The sequence below is a fragment of the Panicum virgatum genome, chromosome 9K (genome assembly GCF_016808335.1).
Source record: "Panicum virgatum strain AP13 chromosome 9K, P.virgatum_v5, whole genome shotgun sequence".
Classification (NCBI taxonomy): Eukaryota; Viridiplantae; Streptophyta; class Magnoliopsida; order Poales; family Poaceae; genus Panicum; species Panicum virgatum.
In genome coordinates this window covers 19,851,088-19,867,623 of record NC_053144.1, presented here as the reverse complement: position 1 = coordinate 19,867,623, position 16,536 = coordinate 19,851,088, and the positions used below count along the sequence as shown (strand labels likewise).

At 47.6% G+C, this 16,536-nt stretch overlaps 2 protein-coding genes across 3 annotated transcripts; both read left to right on the top strand.

Moving 5' to 3' along the window:
* Positions 1-2,085: 2,085 nt before the first annotated feature.
* LOC120647796 (uncharacterized mitochondrial protein AtMg00810-like) lies at positions 2,086-2,559 on the top strand. Its single transcript, XM_039924635.1, has one exon. It carries the CDS (start codon positions 2,086-2,088, stop codon positions 2,557-2,559), a length of 474 nt encoding a protein of 157 aa, XP_039780569.1.
* An 11,619-nt stretch (positions 2,560-14,178) lies between these two features.
* Positions 14,179-15,925, top strand: LOC120650636 (bifunctional epoxide hydrolase 2-like). Of its 2 annotated transcripts, XM_039927813.1 has the most exons (5): positions 14,179-14,417; positions 14,533-14,750; positions 14,853-15,014; positions 15,135-15,370; positions 15,467-15,922. In XM_039927813.1, exons 1-5 carry the CDS (start codon positions 14,345-14,347, stop codon positions 15,723-15,725), a joined length of 948 nt encoding a protein of 315 aa, XP_039783747.1. In that variant the 5' UTR covers positions 14,179-14,344; the 3' UTR covers positions 15,726-15,922. The 2 variants fall into 2 exon arrangements, with proteins under 2 accessions (XP_039783747.1, XP_039783745.1); XM_039927811.1 differs by having other exon boundaries at positions 14,232-14,417; positions 14,853-15,370; positions 15,467-15,925.
* The last annotated feature ends 611 nt before the right edge of the window (positions 15,926-16,536 follow it).

The window sequence follows — 16,536 nt, the reverse complement described above, 5'->3', positions numbered from 1 at the left end:
GTTCCCGGGCTCCGTTGGGGGCAGAAGGAGGCCGGAGGGTGGGGCTCCACGGGAGCAGGCAGCCGGCGTGTAACGTCCCGCCTCCCCGAGCCCGGGCCCGCTTACATCTGGCTGCTTTCTAGGACATAGACTGTCCTCACAGACCAACACCAATCTTTTCTGCACACTTTGTCCTCACTCGTGCGCACCCGGGAAGAACTTCCCGGTCGGTCACCCATCCCCAAATTTCTCCAGGCCAAGCACGCTTAACCTCAGAGTTCTTTGGAGACCGGCTTCCAGAAAAGAAGTTGCAATTTGTTGGTATGAGTATCCTATTAAGCCTTGGGCCGGGGTGTCACATGCTCACCCCTTTAAGAGACCGACGTCCTCGTCGGTCCATCCCAAGCCAGGAACATCCTCTCTTGGCCACGTCCCGTACGTCCAGTGCCAGCAGCCCATGTGCCACGTCCGTGCGTCCAGTGCCAACGGTCCCTGTGCCACGTCCGTGCGACCAGTGCCAACGGCGCATCCCAGATGCCCGTGCACTGACCCGCCACGCGCCCGTGCTCATGCCTCCGCACTTACGCCCGTACGTGCCCGTGAAACCACGAGAGTCGGCTCTGATACCATTCTATAACGTCCCGCCTCCCTGAGGCCGGGCCCGCTTACATCTGGTTGCTTTCTAGGACATAGACTGTCCTCACAGACCAACACCAATCTTTTCTGCACACTTTGTCCTTACTCGTGCGCACCCGAGAAGAACTTCCCGGTCGGTCACCCATCCCCAAATTTCTCCAGGCCAAGCACGCTTAACCTCGGAGTTCTTTGGAGACCGGCTTCTAGAAAAGAAGTTGCAACTTGTTGGTATGAGTATCCTATTAATCCTATTAAGCCTTGGGCTGGGGTGTCACATGGCGGAGGCTCTGTGCCGCGGCGGCGTCACTCCGGCGGCGAAGGGGTGGTGCGGCCGGGTTTGGGAGGTCCATTGGGAGGCGGTGGTCGTGCTGGGGTACTTGATTTGGGGAAAGAGAGGGAGGTGGCGCGGGGCACCGTGGTGGCCGTGGGCGGCAGAGCCATGGGCGCGACGGCGAGCTCGCTCGTGAGCTGCAGAGGGCAGGGGTGCTCGAGCTCTGGCTCTAGCGCGAGGAGGAGAGGAGAAATCGGAGTTGGCTTGCGAATGGATAGGCACGGCTTAAACGGTGACGAGACGATGACAGCGCGAGCGGAGGACGGCGGGGGTGCGTGTCAAGGCCAAGGAGCGACAGAGGGGGCGGTTTCAGCCAAAACCAGGGGCGCCAGGGCGGTTTTGGTCGGGGGCATGGCGCGTGGACGGCCGTGAGGCGGCGCCAGCGCACGGACGCCGAATAGCGATGAACGGCGAAATAGGGACGGTGAGGGAGAGGTAGAGAGAGAGAGAAAAAAAAATGGTTCAACGAAACTCAGCTCAATTTTGACCGTCCAAAATTCAAAATTTCACATTGAAACTTGAATTTTTGCCAAAACAAAAGTTGTAGAGGAAGGAAAAATCTACAACTTTGATGTTGGGCAACACCTGATTTGAGCTTTAGATTTGACAAAAAATAAGGATTAAAGCTCAGCTGACATGAAATGCCACTAAGCGAGAAAGGTTAACATTAATGACAATGTTTAAGCGAGGATTAGCGACTAAAGCACATGATTAACCCAAAACGTAACACTGGGGTGTTGCAGCAGCCGATCGGCTTCGTCGACCCACGGCGACCCGACGACGTCTGTCTCCTGACGCGATCACTCTACGGACTCCGTCAGGCTCCGCGTGCATGGTTCGAGCGCTTCGTCGGGCATGTCACGTCGCTTGGGTTAGTACAATCCAAGGCGGACTCATCCTTGTTCGTCTACAACCGCGACGGCGCCACTGCATACCTCCTCTTATATGTCGACGACATGATCCTCTCCGCGTCTACACCGAGCCTTCTTCGTCAAGTGATCGCCCGTCTCCACGACGCCTTCGCCGTCAAGGACATGGGCCCGGTGCGTCATTTCCTCGGCATCAACATACGCCGGGACAGTGCGGGGTTCTTCCTCTCATAATCCCAGTACACCGAAGAGCTTCTTGAGCGTGCTGGCATGGCGAACTGCAAGCCCATTGCCACACCTGTAGACACCAAGTCGAAGCCCTCGTCCTCTGATGGCGCACTCCTCACTGACGCCACCACCTACCGCAGCATCGCCGGGGCACTCCAGTACCTCACAATCTCACGGCCCGACATCGCCTATGCCGTGCAACAAGTTTGCCTTCACATGCACGCACCACGGGACGTGCATCAGGCGATGCTCAAGCGGATCCTCTGGTACATCAAGGGGACGTTGCGCATGGGCATTCAGCTACGCGCTGCTCTCTCACCAACGATCACTGTCTACTCCGACGCGGACTGGGCCGGCTGCCCAGACACTCGGTGCTCGATGTCCGTATTCTGTGTCTTCCTCGGCGACTCCCTCATCTCGTGGTCCTCCAAGCGCCAAACAACGGTCTCGCAGTCCAGCGCTGAAGCCGAATATCGAGCCATCGCCAATGCCGTCGCCGAGTGTTCTTTGCTGTGACATCTACTTGGCGAGCTTCTCTGCAAGGTGCCTTCGGCAACCGTGGCGTTCTGCGACAACATCTCCTCGGTGTATATGTCACGGAATCCTGTGCATCACCGGAGGACGAAGCACATTGAGCTGGACATTCATTTTGTCCGAGAGAAGGTGGCCATTGGCGAGGTCTGAGTCATGCATGTTCCTAGTGCGTGCCAGATCGCGGATGTGTTCACAAAGAGGCTACCGTCGGCGTTGTTCCTCGACTTCATAGACAGTCTCTCCGTCACGACCGGCGACGTCGCGATTGCGGGGGGGGGGGGTGTCAGCAGAACCACATCGCCAACGGCTAGAGCGTGACCGGGCACGACCGCGTTCTGCGGATCTCCAACGGCCTGCGCTCAACGCGCACTCACGCCCGCCCAGCGCACACTCACCGCTCACTTGCGTCCGCACCGCGCGCTCCGCCATTGCATGCGCGCTGCGCACAACGGCTGAACGCCGTCTGTACGCCATCACGGCTTGGCCCAAGGGCACCCTTTGTACACTATATATTGTACTCATTGATGATCAATATACTTGGTTTGGTTGCCCTATACAACTCTACAAAGGGAAAGCCTGCGGGAGCCATCATGGAGAACAAAGCGGCGGCGGAGGTCAAGAGCAAGCCTGCGGGAGCCGTCAAGAAGATGACGAAAGTGAGGGTGCCCCAGGGGTACATCGACACACTGCTGGCGGACCCCCCACGCCGTGTCTCCTACGGCCTCCCTGAAGAGGTTCTGCAGCATCCTCCTGAGTCCGAGGAGGAGCTAGAGTTGAGGGCCAGCCTTGCCGGCATGGCAGCCTTGTGCAAGGCTGCGGATGACTGGGAGAGGGACCTCATTTATCAGTACCAAACCAATGGTTTCGCCCAGTTGGAGTTGGAGGATAGCGATGAGGAGGCATGATCTAGTTGGGGATCACTGACTGGAGAAATGTTTTTATGTCATCGGAACCATTTGCAGTTTTCTATTGTCATCTGAACCATTCATCATAGCAGGGGCGCCCCGGCTAAATCAGGGGCCCAGTGCAAAATGCTAAGACGAGGCCCTAGTGGTCTAGTAAAATCAAACAATAGTAACAAGTAGCACAGTAATGGGATATTTCAAAAATTGTCGTACCTATTGTTCACTTGAAGAACTTTATTCTTTGGGTATTCTTTGAAATAAAATCTTCAACGATGCGCTCAAAATCAATCTTCTCCAGCATGTCACTTTCAAGTGCTATCATAGCCAAATCGTTGAGCCTTTCTTGTGTCATTGTAGAGCGCAAGTAGGACTTTAATAGCTTCAATTTTGAAAAGCTTCATTCCGCTGATGCAACAGTCACAAGAATAGTCAACATAATTCTATATGTAATGCTTGCATTTGGAAAGCAATCATGTCGCTTCAAAAATTTCAGAATTTCAACTGGCCCCATATCATCTTTAGGAATGAAATCTTGAAGGAACTTCAACTCCACGTACAGTTCACTAGCAGCAATATCGGATTTTCCATCTTTTGTAAGGATAGCCTCAAGATTCTGACAAGATGATTTCAAGCTCTTAGCATCCAATGATTTCAATGCTTCAGAAGTAAATAAGAAACCAAAATTTTTCTGGTAACTTTGATACTGTTCAAATCTTCTTGTAAGTGAGGCAATAGCCTGATCAACAATAGGAGTGAAATAGCTGATTCTAAATGATTCTTCGGCAGACTGTGTGGCCAAATTTGTGTCATCAGAGGTCTCATCAAATTGTCTTTTTCTTTTAATTACTCGTTTCTTACGAAATGTTGTTCCAATATCCATCTCAAGTGCAATTCATTTGGCTGTCTCTAGTGCCTCCAAGAAACCAGTTTCCCTGTAGTTTTTGAAGAAAGAAATCAACCCTTCCACTTTCTCAATAGCAATATCGATAAGCATATCCTTTGCTTGCAAATGTTTGCTCACTAAATTAACAGCATACAATATTTCATACCAAATGACTATTGCCACTATAAATTCAAACTCTCCAAGAATATCTATCCTCCTATAAATGACTATTTGTAACATCCCAGGTGTTTCATTAGCTAAACCAGGGTCATTAGCACCAAATCATGTACCTTAACCAAGAAACATCGAAACAAATGCATGTGTATATGTGTATGTGTGCCTAGGTCAGGAACCTCAAATAACTTTCACACCAATGCAAATAGGCATATGAAAATGAATAGACATGTTCACCATGAAAAGATTAGTAAATGTCCAGTTGAACTCTAGGGGTACAAGTGACAAAAATCACATGAAATGATAAGTTATTTGAATTATAGTTTTCGGAAATTTAAAGTAACTTTTAAACCTTTGCTCAAATAAACTTTTTCCTGAAATAAAAGTTGTAGGCTTTTAAATTCTCTACAACTTTCATATTCAAAGTTTCACATGTTTCAAAAGGAATCCTTGAGAAAAATTTGAATTTCGAATCAATTTAATTTCTCTCTCTCTCTCTTTCTCTCTACCCTCTCTGTTCTCTCTCCCCTCCCCTGTTTCGCGCCCGGCCGAGTAGAGCCGCCGGCCGCGCGCCGCCCGCCCGGCCAGGACCGCCTCCCCACCCCGGGTTCGCCCCGAACTGAACCCACCCAGTCCGCTCGGCCTCGCCACGCGGCACCGCCCCCTGCGCGCACGTCGAGGACGGCCATCGACGCGCCACGACGATGCCGTGACGACCCGGCCGCCCGCCCCTCACCCTTGACTCGCCTAGACCCTTCCCGCGAGCTCCCTGGCGTCCTCACCCTTCTCTCTTTCCCTTCCTGAGCGTGAACGCCAAACTCCGCGAGCCCCTCTGCCGGGAAACAGCCGCCGCTGCCACCATGGCCGCCGCCGCTCCCTAGGCTCCCGCGGAGCCCCCTCCTCCGCCTTTCCTCGTGCCCAACAACCCCCGCAGCCACCTTCCTTGCCCTCCACCGGTGCTCCCCAACCCAGTCGCCGCCGCCCAAGACCACCGGACCGCCGTCGCCGCCGCCGCCGGCCGCTGCTCTCCGCGGCGCCACCCGCTCCGGCCACCCCAACCCCAACCGAGCCCACCCCTAGGTTCCTCTCGCCGCTCTCTTTCTTTTCCCCATGTTCCCCCTCGCCGCCGGCCACCGCAGGCGCCGGATTCCGGCCACCCGCCGCCTCCCCTGCTCCTCAGTCCGGCCAGGGGCCTATCTGCGAGGAAGATAAATCTTCCAGGGGCCTCTGCGCAAAAAGAAAACTTTTTCCTTTTTGTTTTTCCAAAGCAGTGAACTTATAAATTCGATATAAATTCGTAGAAAAATAGGAAAAATGCACACTCAATTGATCTGAGTTCCTTGTTATGAGATCTACAACTTTAATTACATGCACATGTTTATTTTCTGTCTGTATTTTAATCTAGGAAAAAGATTAGATTTCATAGACTATAATTATTCTAGGAGTTCTACTTAGAATCTATAGGTGATTTTTTATTGGTAGTTAATTAATTCCATTATTAGTGTTGTGTAAAAATTTGAGCACAAGTTGGCACCTATAACTAGATGAAACCCTAGTTTTGGCTAGTGTAGCGAAAATGGCCTCTCATGCCATATTTCAATATAATGTTTTGGCGATTGATGACACACGCAACACTTGAACTAATGTGTTTGCTTAGATGATATACTCAGGCTTTTAGGTTCAAGTGATGACAAAGAGAAGAGAGGCGAAGCTAGGCCCGAAGGGCCGCCCCCACGGGGGTTCCGCCATAAACCGGTTGAACCGACGCCAAGCAAATTACACACGTCGGTGCATTGACTTGAGCACGTCTGGGAAGTTTTAGTATCACCGGTTAAACCGACGTAAGGCAAAATGTACTCATCGGTGCAATGACAGAGATGGCCTGCGGGCTAGGGTTTGGCACCGGATGAACCGACGATAGGAAGTTTGAATACGTCGGTGCAATGGCAGAAGCAGACCAAGAAAAATGCATACATCGGATGAACCGATGATGCACCGGTTAATGGCGTCGGTGCAGTTGTCCAGAGAGTTTGTTTTTCAAGGATCAGAGGACAGTTGCACTCACCGGTTAAACCGACGCTAATATTACATACACCGGTCGATTGCGTCGGTTGATTGCCCGTACACGTAACGGCTAGTTTTCAGTGGGCAGTTTAGTATCACCGGTTAAACCGACGATGGCGATTTGGGGAGCATCGGATTAACCGGCGTTAAGCGTTTTTCTGGCAGCTTTTCTCCAACGGCTATATTTGCTTGTGCTGCCTATATATACCCCCAAGGCCGGGTCATTTGAGAGTGCTGGAGTTCAAAGAAGTATACTAGAGCTAAAGATCATCTCCAACCACCATAGAGCTTCATTGTACATCATATAGGCTTAAGCACACTTGTGAGAGTGCTTAGTGCTTGTTTAGGCTTAGTTCTTGAGAGAACTAGCTTGAGAGAAAGTCTTGCTGCGGCAAGCAACTTGTGATCTGTCGTGTGACCCTCCGTCTTGGTGTGGAGTGGCAACGACACTTTGTGCGGGGGAAGAGGAGGCCCCCTCCTTGGTGGAGAAGCTCCGTAGTGGATTTCGGCCGGGTGACCGAGAGAGACGGTGGCGGTGCACGAGACTCGGTGTCTTGTGGGCACTTGCCTTTGCTTGCCGGCATCGCCATTGGTGGCGTAGTGCAAGACGGTGATCGGAAGAGCCTCGGTGTCCCGTGGACGTAGGCGTTTATGCCGAACCACGTTACATGACCGTGTCTACTCGGGAGTTTGCATCCCTCTCTCCCTTACCGCTTTACTTACCGCATTACGTTTCCGCATTTACTCTTTCTTGCTTACCTTTACTTTCCTAGTTAGTTTGATTAGGATTGGCTATAGGTTGCAAGTCTTTTGGGGTAAGTAGAGGGTAGCATAGATAAACCTTAGTCATAACTAGCATGTGTAGGACGTGTTAGGTTTATCTTATGCAATTAGATTGAGCCCTAGGATAGAAAAGCGATTAGCGACCCTATTCACCCCCTCCCCCTCTAGGGTCGGACACCCCGGTGATCCTTACAGCTAGATCTAGTAGAGTAGCTTACTTTTTATTTCTGGATGTTCTGTTATGGATATGTGTGTGAAACTTTTTCTTTGTATTTCCAATACTAAATGAACACCACTTTCCAAGTTTCAACATTTTTAGATTTGTGTAGCTATTTCTTTGATTTAATGCTTGTTTAGTAGATATTAATTATGATAAATAGTTTATGTTGATAATAAATCATGAAATATTTATGAGTGTTATTTTTGAATATTTTAGATTGTCCATGGAGTTTGAGCCCCAGTTCATGACTATAACAGGATCTAAAAATTAATCTTGTTAAGCTGATGTATGTTTTGTTTATTTTCTCCTATTTAATTCTGTGCATAATAAATCCTGAAAAATTCACAGTATCTAATTCATCCCTTTTTAGACCTAATGTTCAATTTTTATATTGTTTTATACTCTGGTCTAACCTGTATAATTCAATCTTGTTCTAGGAGTTGTCAGATTACATGAATTGTTCTGGATATTTTGCTACAAGTTTTGGGATGAATTTTGCAGGATAGCTAGTTCTTTTTACCTTCTGTTTGATGTAATTTTTGTTGAATTTACTACTATATGTGTGCTGAGTTGTTGATTTATTCACCAACCATGATTTAATTGCTATAGGAAACTACTCCCACTTGTTTAGGAAGTTAGTATAGCTTTCTTGTGCTGTTGATCATGATGTCTTGTGTAGTTAGATATGTTGAGTTACTGCTCTATAAACGATTGCCCAGTAAAATATGAATGGAAGTGTTTCACTCTTTAACTTTGGGTTTTGTTTGAATTACAACTTTATAGTGAAGCAGGTTATAAGTTGATATCATCACAACAACTCACCCATGTGCATCTCATATAGATACTACCACTCTCGCTGACAGAACCTACGAGCTGGTGCCCGAGTCCAAGAGTGAGCAGCGTGAAGCTCAGGTGAATCTAACTGAAGTTACTAAAGACCCGAACCCGATTTCGGAAGAGCCCAGATCCAGTTACGCCCAGGAAGGCAAGCCCAGGAGCATGCCCCTCTATTTTAAACTATGCAACTTATTATTGTTCCTATCTACTTGTGCATTTAAGTTACAGGAGTTGGCTGGGACCTTAGTTGCATGATCCTAGGTACCAATGATTGAACACTAGTATGTGTAGGTCGCTAGTTAGCTATGCTAATGGTTCGGTAGAAGTTGAGTGATTTCCGGTCACTCGCGAGAAATTATAGGAATTGGTTGTTTACTACTTGCTACCACTATAAGGTCTACGGGCGGGGTCGTGATACTCTGGATGCCCCGTTTGTTTAGTGAAAAGTGATAAGGCCGCAGTGTGTGGTAGTGGTGGTTAAGCGTTTGAACGTACTAATCACATGTCGAGAATATGGTAATCGGTAAGCTTAAGTACTGGATTGAACCGCAGCCGGAATATACTCCCCACCATCTTGAACTCGTTCACATCTAGCTAATGGCGAGTACAGAGTCGTCGTACTGCTATACTTGAGGGCGGTGGGCCTGTTCCGTGAAGCAGGAATTGAAGGGAAAAGTTGCACGTGTGACTCTGGGAGTAACCACGTGACGTGTGTTTAGGTCTGCCTGGCCAGGTTAACAAATTCGATTCGAATCGTCCGTTTCTCACCGGTTATTGAGACTGCTTAACCCTTTTGCCACATAGAGTAAGAAGTGGAAGGTGATGATGATGGTAAATTTGGTTGGTTGGATGGTAAAAGATAATTGTTTTCACCATGTATGCTATTGGATTGATGCTCACCTAGAATGGTTAATTGAACTAGAACCTGAAAACTATAACCTGCAATTAAGGATCCACTCTTTACTGCCTTTCGGCAAAACAAACCCCTCAAGCCAAAAGCCTTGCATGTCTAGATAAAGGGCTAAGTATACCCTCAGTCGGGTAAGCCTTGCTAAGTATTAGAATACTCAGTCTTGCTTGTGGCTCATTTTGTTTCAGGAAATACTTTTGAGGACATGATTGCCAGTTTGACCTGGCCTTGCACTCTCCCGCCTGGTTGGTCCGTGGAGTGGGACCCGTCCCCGGCCAACGATGACAAGAGCGAGTGATGTCACGAACCGGGCTTCATCGTGACACCCCTTTCGTCGTTAGTTCTCGTGTGTACTTTCCGCTAAAATAAAGGACTCTATTGAACTTCTTATATGTTGGCTTTGAAAAGTACTTTGTTAAATTTGGAACTTGGTTTGTAATTCTCCTATTATGTTAAACTCTATGGTGTAATATATTGTGAGGTGTTGTAATCTCTGGACTCGCCTTCGCGTGAGTTATGCTGCTTTGTTCGATCCAGGTTTAAGTGGTTTTATCGGGAATTCACCCGACAGACCTCCGATGTGCTCCGTCCGCTGTGCGAGTTAAACCTAATTGCCTTTGCAACGATGGTTAGCGCACTTAAGCCGGTTTATGTCGGGCGGTTCTGCCACACTATTGCCACTATAAACCTCCTAGAATATCTATCCTTGGGACCTTTCTTAATGGATAAATCTCTTTTAGGACCTTTTTTTGCAAAAATATCAACCTGCCTAGGATCAAGGGAATCCCAATACCTTGGATCAAATATGTCAGGCGAAAAAGAAGTATCCACATTGGCATCATGAGAAGAACTATCCAATTCCAAGTTAACATCAGTGCTAGTGCCATCCATGTTATCACCATTATTAGGAACTTCCTCAATGTTTTCTATCTCTATCTCATCTGTAGGAACAATATTTTCTACCTGTGTCTCGCCATCATTTGGTTCATTGGCATTGGGAACACTAGTATTTTGTGTACTGCCCTGCCCCTGATTACCGGGGTGAGAAACTTGTGGTTCTTTCCTAATAAACCTTTCCAATACCCCTTTCTGAGATTCAATTAGTTCATCTATTCTTTGTTTCTTTTTATGCTTTTGATAGCCAGAATCATATTTCCTATGCTGTTTTGCCGACGACATGACTTGCATTTGCAATGGAAAGAATAAAGTTAAGATGTATTTTAATCAACACAAATGATGAAAGAAAAAAATAACACAAAATTAAGTCTTACTCTTTGGCCTAGCCTTCTGCCTTCGCGAGTGCCCCTGAGTGCAATTGCAATTTGCAAGTGACCACTGACCAGGCGTCCAGACGTGGGGCGATGGTGGCAATTGCCAATTGAAATTGGATGGGCGAGGGCGTCCTGTTCCAGTGCTCCTTGCCGAGTCGTCGATGCCGCGTGGGGGGTGGGCGCGTGGCCGTCCGCCGTCCGACGTCCACGATGCCCTCGTGCGGCGCGGCGTGTGCGAGAGAGGAACGGGATTACGGGAAGACGAAGCGATGGTCTGGGACTCTGGGGTTTAGCCTCGCGAGTCGCGATTGACGATTGGGCGTCGAGGGGAATTGGAAGGCCGGGCAATGGGCCGATCGGTTCAACTTCTGAAAGTTGGGCTTTGTTTTTGGTAGAAAATGGGCTGCAAACTCATGAAATTGAAGCCTCCTATACTACTATATACTAAGATACACTTCATATTTTGGGGGCCCTTCCAATTCAGGGGCCCTGTGCGATCGCACGGGCCGCACGGGCCCAAGGACGCCCCTGATCATAGCAAGCAGCTTAAGCTGTGTAGGGGCTATATGTAAGGGGGTCGTTAAGATGTTATTATCACCTTGCTATTTCTACTGCTATTGAATCTTGTCATTCTGTTCTCTCTTCCTGTGTTGGCAATTTGATGGCAATTTGATGACATAGGTTTCGGTAGAGATAGAGATAACTGCACTTTGCAAGACTCTAAAGCTAGGCTTACATCTTCTGATGTTTGCACCACTTACCTTCTGGACTAGTACACCCCTTCAACAGGCCGCATTCTCTAGCTTTAATATGAAATTGATGTGTGTGTTTGTGCATGCATAGTCGGTTGCGTCTAGGTGGTTCCAATATCCAATCCAGGAGTGCTGCTGGTGCTTGATGTGATTGTCCGGGCAAGGGAGACAGCGAGGTGTGAGTCTAATGAAATTTGTCTTGTCCTTTGTTGCACTTCCATGTACCAAATATGATATGTGTGGGATAATTTTATATATGGGTTTCTTGCACTGATCATTCATGAACTTACCTTGACTGTTGCAATGAAAGGTTCATCAGCCACATTCATGAGATGAATGCTAAGATAAGGTATGGAATGTTTTGCCTGTGATGGCTTTTATGTTAGTGTTGCACGTGCGCGCGCACGCGCACACCCAAAAAAAACTAGGATTGAGTGAGAATTTCCTTGAGTCACTACCGGAAATCGGTAAGTCGCCGTGTGCCTACGTGTTCGCCGTGAGCAAAAACTCGGGCACACGGCGAAGCATCGAAATCCAGTAGTGAGTGCTGATCTAATGGGTCCCCCAACTTGGCAATTGCTTGGTGATGAAACTAGTTTGGGAAGCTTTGATTGGTGATATCATGTTTATTATGTGAAGGTATTATCTATAAAGAAACATAAAACCCCTCTTCTGCTGGCAATTTCAGCAGATCGTTTTTGTTCAATTAGCAGAAGACGACAATCACTTTGGACTGCAGCCTGCAGTCTAGACAAGGTAACTAGGAAAAATCATTGTGGAACCTACCACTTCCAGTTTTTGAACAGTGTAAGTGGTTACTTTACACATGTGATTCTCTTGTCATTTCTATTTATTGCTTCTACATGTATTTTTTTAGGTTTGTTATATTTAAATTATGTCAAATTGTTTAAGCTGTTTCTCTATGTTATGATGTTGAGTAGCTGTGGGTTACATCACTGATAACTGGGTTCATCTATTACCGGTAGTCCGGTAGCAAAGAATATCTTTATTCAATAATAGTATAAGACAGGTTATTCAAGATACTCCAATTGGTTTTGTCTATGTAGTTATTAATCTAAACTATTTCTGTCAAACTTCGTAGTATCAACATACCAGATGCCAAAAAAAAATAACACGATGCTTATTTTTCTGTGACCATTTCGATTCGTAGTTGGCATGTTTCTAAGTGTCTTTTCATAATTTGTCCAGATATCCTTTATCCTCTCCAATAGTTCTCGGTATTGAAGTTACACAATATTGAGTGGTAGTCATTTTCAGTATTTTGGACATTTTGCAATTACCTATAGTACAGTAAGACGATATCCTTTCCAATAGTCCACTGTATTGAAGTTACAAAATGTTGAGTGGTAGTCATTTTCAATATTTTTTGACATTTTGCAATTATTTAGTATAGTAAGACGATCAGTAGTCAGATGCACCTTAATCTGTTCTTGTAGCTCATCGATCAAGAAAACAAGAGATGATGACCACGAGGTGCATTTGACAAATATGAAGCTAAGGAAATCAATCTGAAATTCCTGTGTAGGCAGCCCTGTTTAGTTGGTGAAAAGTTGTTGGTTTTGGTACTGTAGCATATTTTATTGTTATTTGATAAATAATGTCCAATTATAGACTAATTAGGCTTAAAAAATTTATCTCGTGCTAATCAGTTAGACTATGTAATAGTTATTTTTTTCAACTATATTTAATACTCCATGCATGTGTCCGAACATTCGATGTGACGGATACTGTAGAAAAATTTTTAGGAACTAGATAGGGCCCAAGTTTCCTGAACAAATTCTCGAACCCACATCGGTACACTTCGGTGGCGGGGAGTAGAAAAAAGAAAACATAGCCAGCCACAGAGGTTTATATATGCTAGCTTTTCATTTCATGGTTGTTAAAAAGGCCTTTCGATGCGGAAGATTGTCCTCAATTCTTCAGTACTGGCTGCTGAGGCATCTGGACTTCTGGTTCTGGAGCCTAGAAGCGGCCGACAAGAAGAGCTTAACCAACATGTGATTTCTGGAGGGTGAAAAAAAAAACAGGTAGCACAGGAGCCTGAAAACTGACAGGCAGCCCTCGTGATTCTGACCATGTACCATACTGTAGCAGGAATCACGGATCAGTTTACACAGACGACAGCTTGGAGTCGTCTTCCGAATTCTGTCAATTACCGTGCTGCATGATTTTCAGCTTACATAGTGGCTGTGTTTAGATGGGGGTGAAAAGGTGGGAGAAAAAGTCACATTGTTCACTGTAGCACACTGTAGTACTTTTCGTTTGTTTATGGTAAATATTATTCTACCATGATCTAACTAGTCTCAAAAGATTCGTCTCGCAACGTACATCAAAATTATACAATTAGTTTTTTATTTAACTACATTTAGTACTCTATGCATGGGTCATTTGCTATATTTAATGTTTCGATGTGATAGGGGATATGATGGAAAATTTGGAAAGTTTGGAAATTTTGTGGGAACTAAACACACCCAGTATATATGTTTTCATGGAAGTTTACCGTCCTACAGGTGGGAAAGGACATACGAACAGTGTTCTGAGCAGAGGGTCCAAACGGCACCAGACAAGCCACTGGCGCAGCGATGCTGATCCACGGATTCCAGCTTGTGCGGTGTGTCTTGTACTCTTGTTCACGAGAAGACACCAACGAGGATAAGAAAACAAAGAAAAGGTTTATAAAAAAAGGAAACAAAGAAAAGGAGAAGACACCAAGGCTGCAAGCGACGTAGCGGAAGGGTGGAGGAAGGAAAATACAAGCCCGGCACCAGACAAATCGGCAAGCGAGGAGCCGGGGTTTTTTTTTTTTTTTGATACAAACTACGTGCCGAGCCGTTGGTGCACATCTATTTCACTGCCTGGCCACTCCACTGTCCACACTCCCTGTAAGCTGAACGAAGGACACATCTCTGTCTCCGGCCGGCCTCGAGGAGCAGCAGCGCGAGCAGCAATGGCGCAGGAGATCGAGCGCACGCACCTCCCCATCCGCGGGCTCAACATCCACGTCGCGCAGGTCGGCAAAGGTGAGTCTTCGGCACAAACATTGGCATGGCCCGGCCGTGATCGATTCACCACCGCTCCCAGCGGAGCAATTTCACCATGGCTGCGATTTGTTCTTGGTTTCTTGGTTGACTGCAGGCGAGCTGGGGACGGTGGTGTTCCTGCACGGCTTCCCGGAGATTTGGTACTCGTGGCGCCACCAGATGCTGGCCGTGGCCGCGGCGGGGTACCGCGCCATCGCGCCGGACTGCCGCGGGTACGGCCTCTCGGACCAGCCGCCGGAGGACGAGGAGGCCTCCTGGGAGGACCTCGTCGCCGACGTGCTCGCCATCCTCGACGCCTACTCCGTCCCCAAGGTAGGATTCGGACACAGATCGAGCGCTCAAAATCTGATCCAAGAGAGACTGGCCGTGGCCGTAACTATCTGTGTTCGCCTCTTCTTCGATCTGCGCGTGCAGGCGTTCTTGGTCGCCAAGGACTTCGGCGCCATGCCGGCGTACGAGTTCGCGCTGCAGCACCCTGACCGCACCTGCGGCGTGGTGTGCCTGGGCATCCCCTTCAGCCCGGCGCCCAGGTCCTTCGACGCCATGCCCGAAGGCTTCTACGTCCTGCGCTGGCGCGTGCGTACCTACCCACTCGCTGGACCATCAGATTTTGCTGCTGCTCTGCAGCTGGTGTTCAGCTGCTCATGTGTTCTCCTTTTCTTTTTTCTTTTTTTCTTTTTCTGTTTTCTGGTGCAGGAGCCTGACAGGGCGGAGGCGGACTTCGGCCGGTACGACGTGCGGCGGGTGGTGCGCACCATCTACGTGCTCTTCGCCGGCGCCGAGATCCCGACGGCGAAGGAAGGGCAGGAGATCATGGACCTCGCCGACCTGACCACGCCGCTGCCGGAGTGGTTCACCGAGGAGGACCTCGACGCCTACGCCAAGCTCTACGAGAAGTCCGGCTTCCGGTACCCTCTCCAGATGCCATACAGGTAGGCAGGTAGCAACAGCAGTCACAGAGCAGAGTCTGAAATGCGTGCCGCCATCGAATCGAGCTTCTTAATTCCATGAATCGATCGATTGAGCAGGGCCATACACAAGCTACCGAACCGGCTGGACGCCAAGTTCCAGGTGCCTGTGTTCATGGTGATGGGGGAGAAGGACTACGCGTTCAAGTTCCCGGGGTTCGAGGCCGCGTTGCGGGGCGGCGCCATGGAGAGCTTCATGCCGGACCTGAAGATCGCCTACATCCCGGAGGGGAGCCACTTCGTGCAGGAGCAGCTGCCGGAGCAGGTCAACGAGCTCCTCCTCGGCTTCCTCAAGGACCACCCCGTCGTCGCCGCGTGAGATGCCGCCAAGGCCGTGAGCACAAGTGAACAGCGTTTTCAGCGGTTGCTATCGCCGTTGTTCTTGTGGTGTAGCTCTGAATCTTCTCGGCAATAAAAATGCACGCTGGTAGTGCTTGATCACTGTTTGTACCAGTATGTTTATTAGTGCGTCATGTTCATCGAATCATCTGATTTGGGGATGACATGTTTTGCTCGTAATACGCACTAGTATTTGGTAAGAAATTTGCCTGGCCAATGCGTTGGAGGATGATGCGTGATAATTATTTGGGAAAAGTTCAGTTCAATTATCGCAAAAGTCCGATTTTCAACCTTCAACTACGAAATCGGACAACATAAGTCATACAACTGTCAAAACCGGACAAATTTGGCCCCTGGGGTGGTTTTGAAGGTGGTTTTCTATTTTGTGAGAATTAAAAATATTTAATTTTACACTAAAAAATTATAAGTAATTCCTTTTAAGTCAAAAAATTATGAAATGGCTATCAAAAGTTTTCTAAAATGTAACCTATCTATTGTCACATGACTTGTGAGCATTTTAAATCTAATTTTTTTTATATTCATAATATTTGGCTGCTTGCAATTATGCATATTATTTTTAATAACTAAGATTCAAATGGAGCAATAATAGATAGGTTACATTTTAAGAAAAAATTTAGTACTAGTTTCATACTTTTCTAATATAAAGTGAATTAGTTTTGATTTTTTAAATCTAATTAGATTTATTTTTTTAGAAAATGCAAAACCACATTCAAAACCACTCCAATAGCCAAATTTGTCCGGTTTTGACAGTTGGATAGCCTATGTTGTCC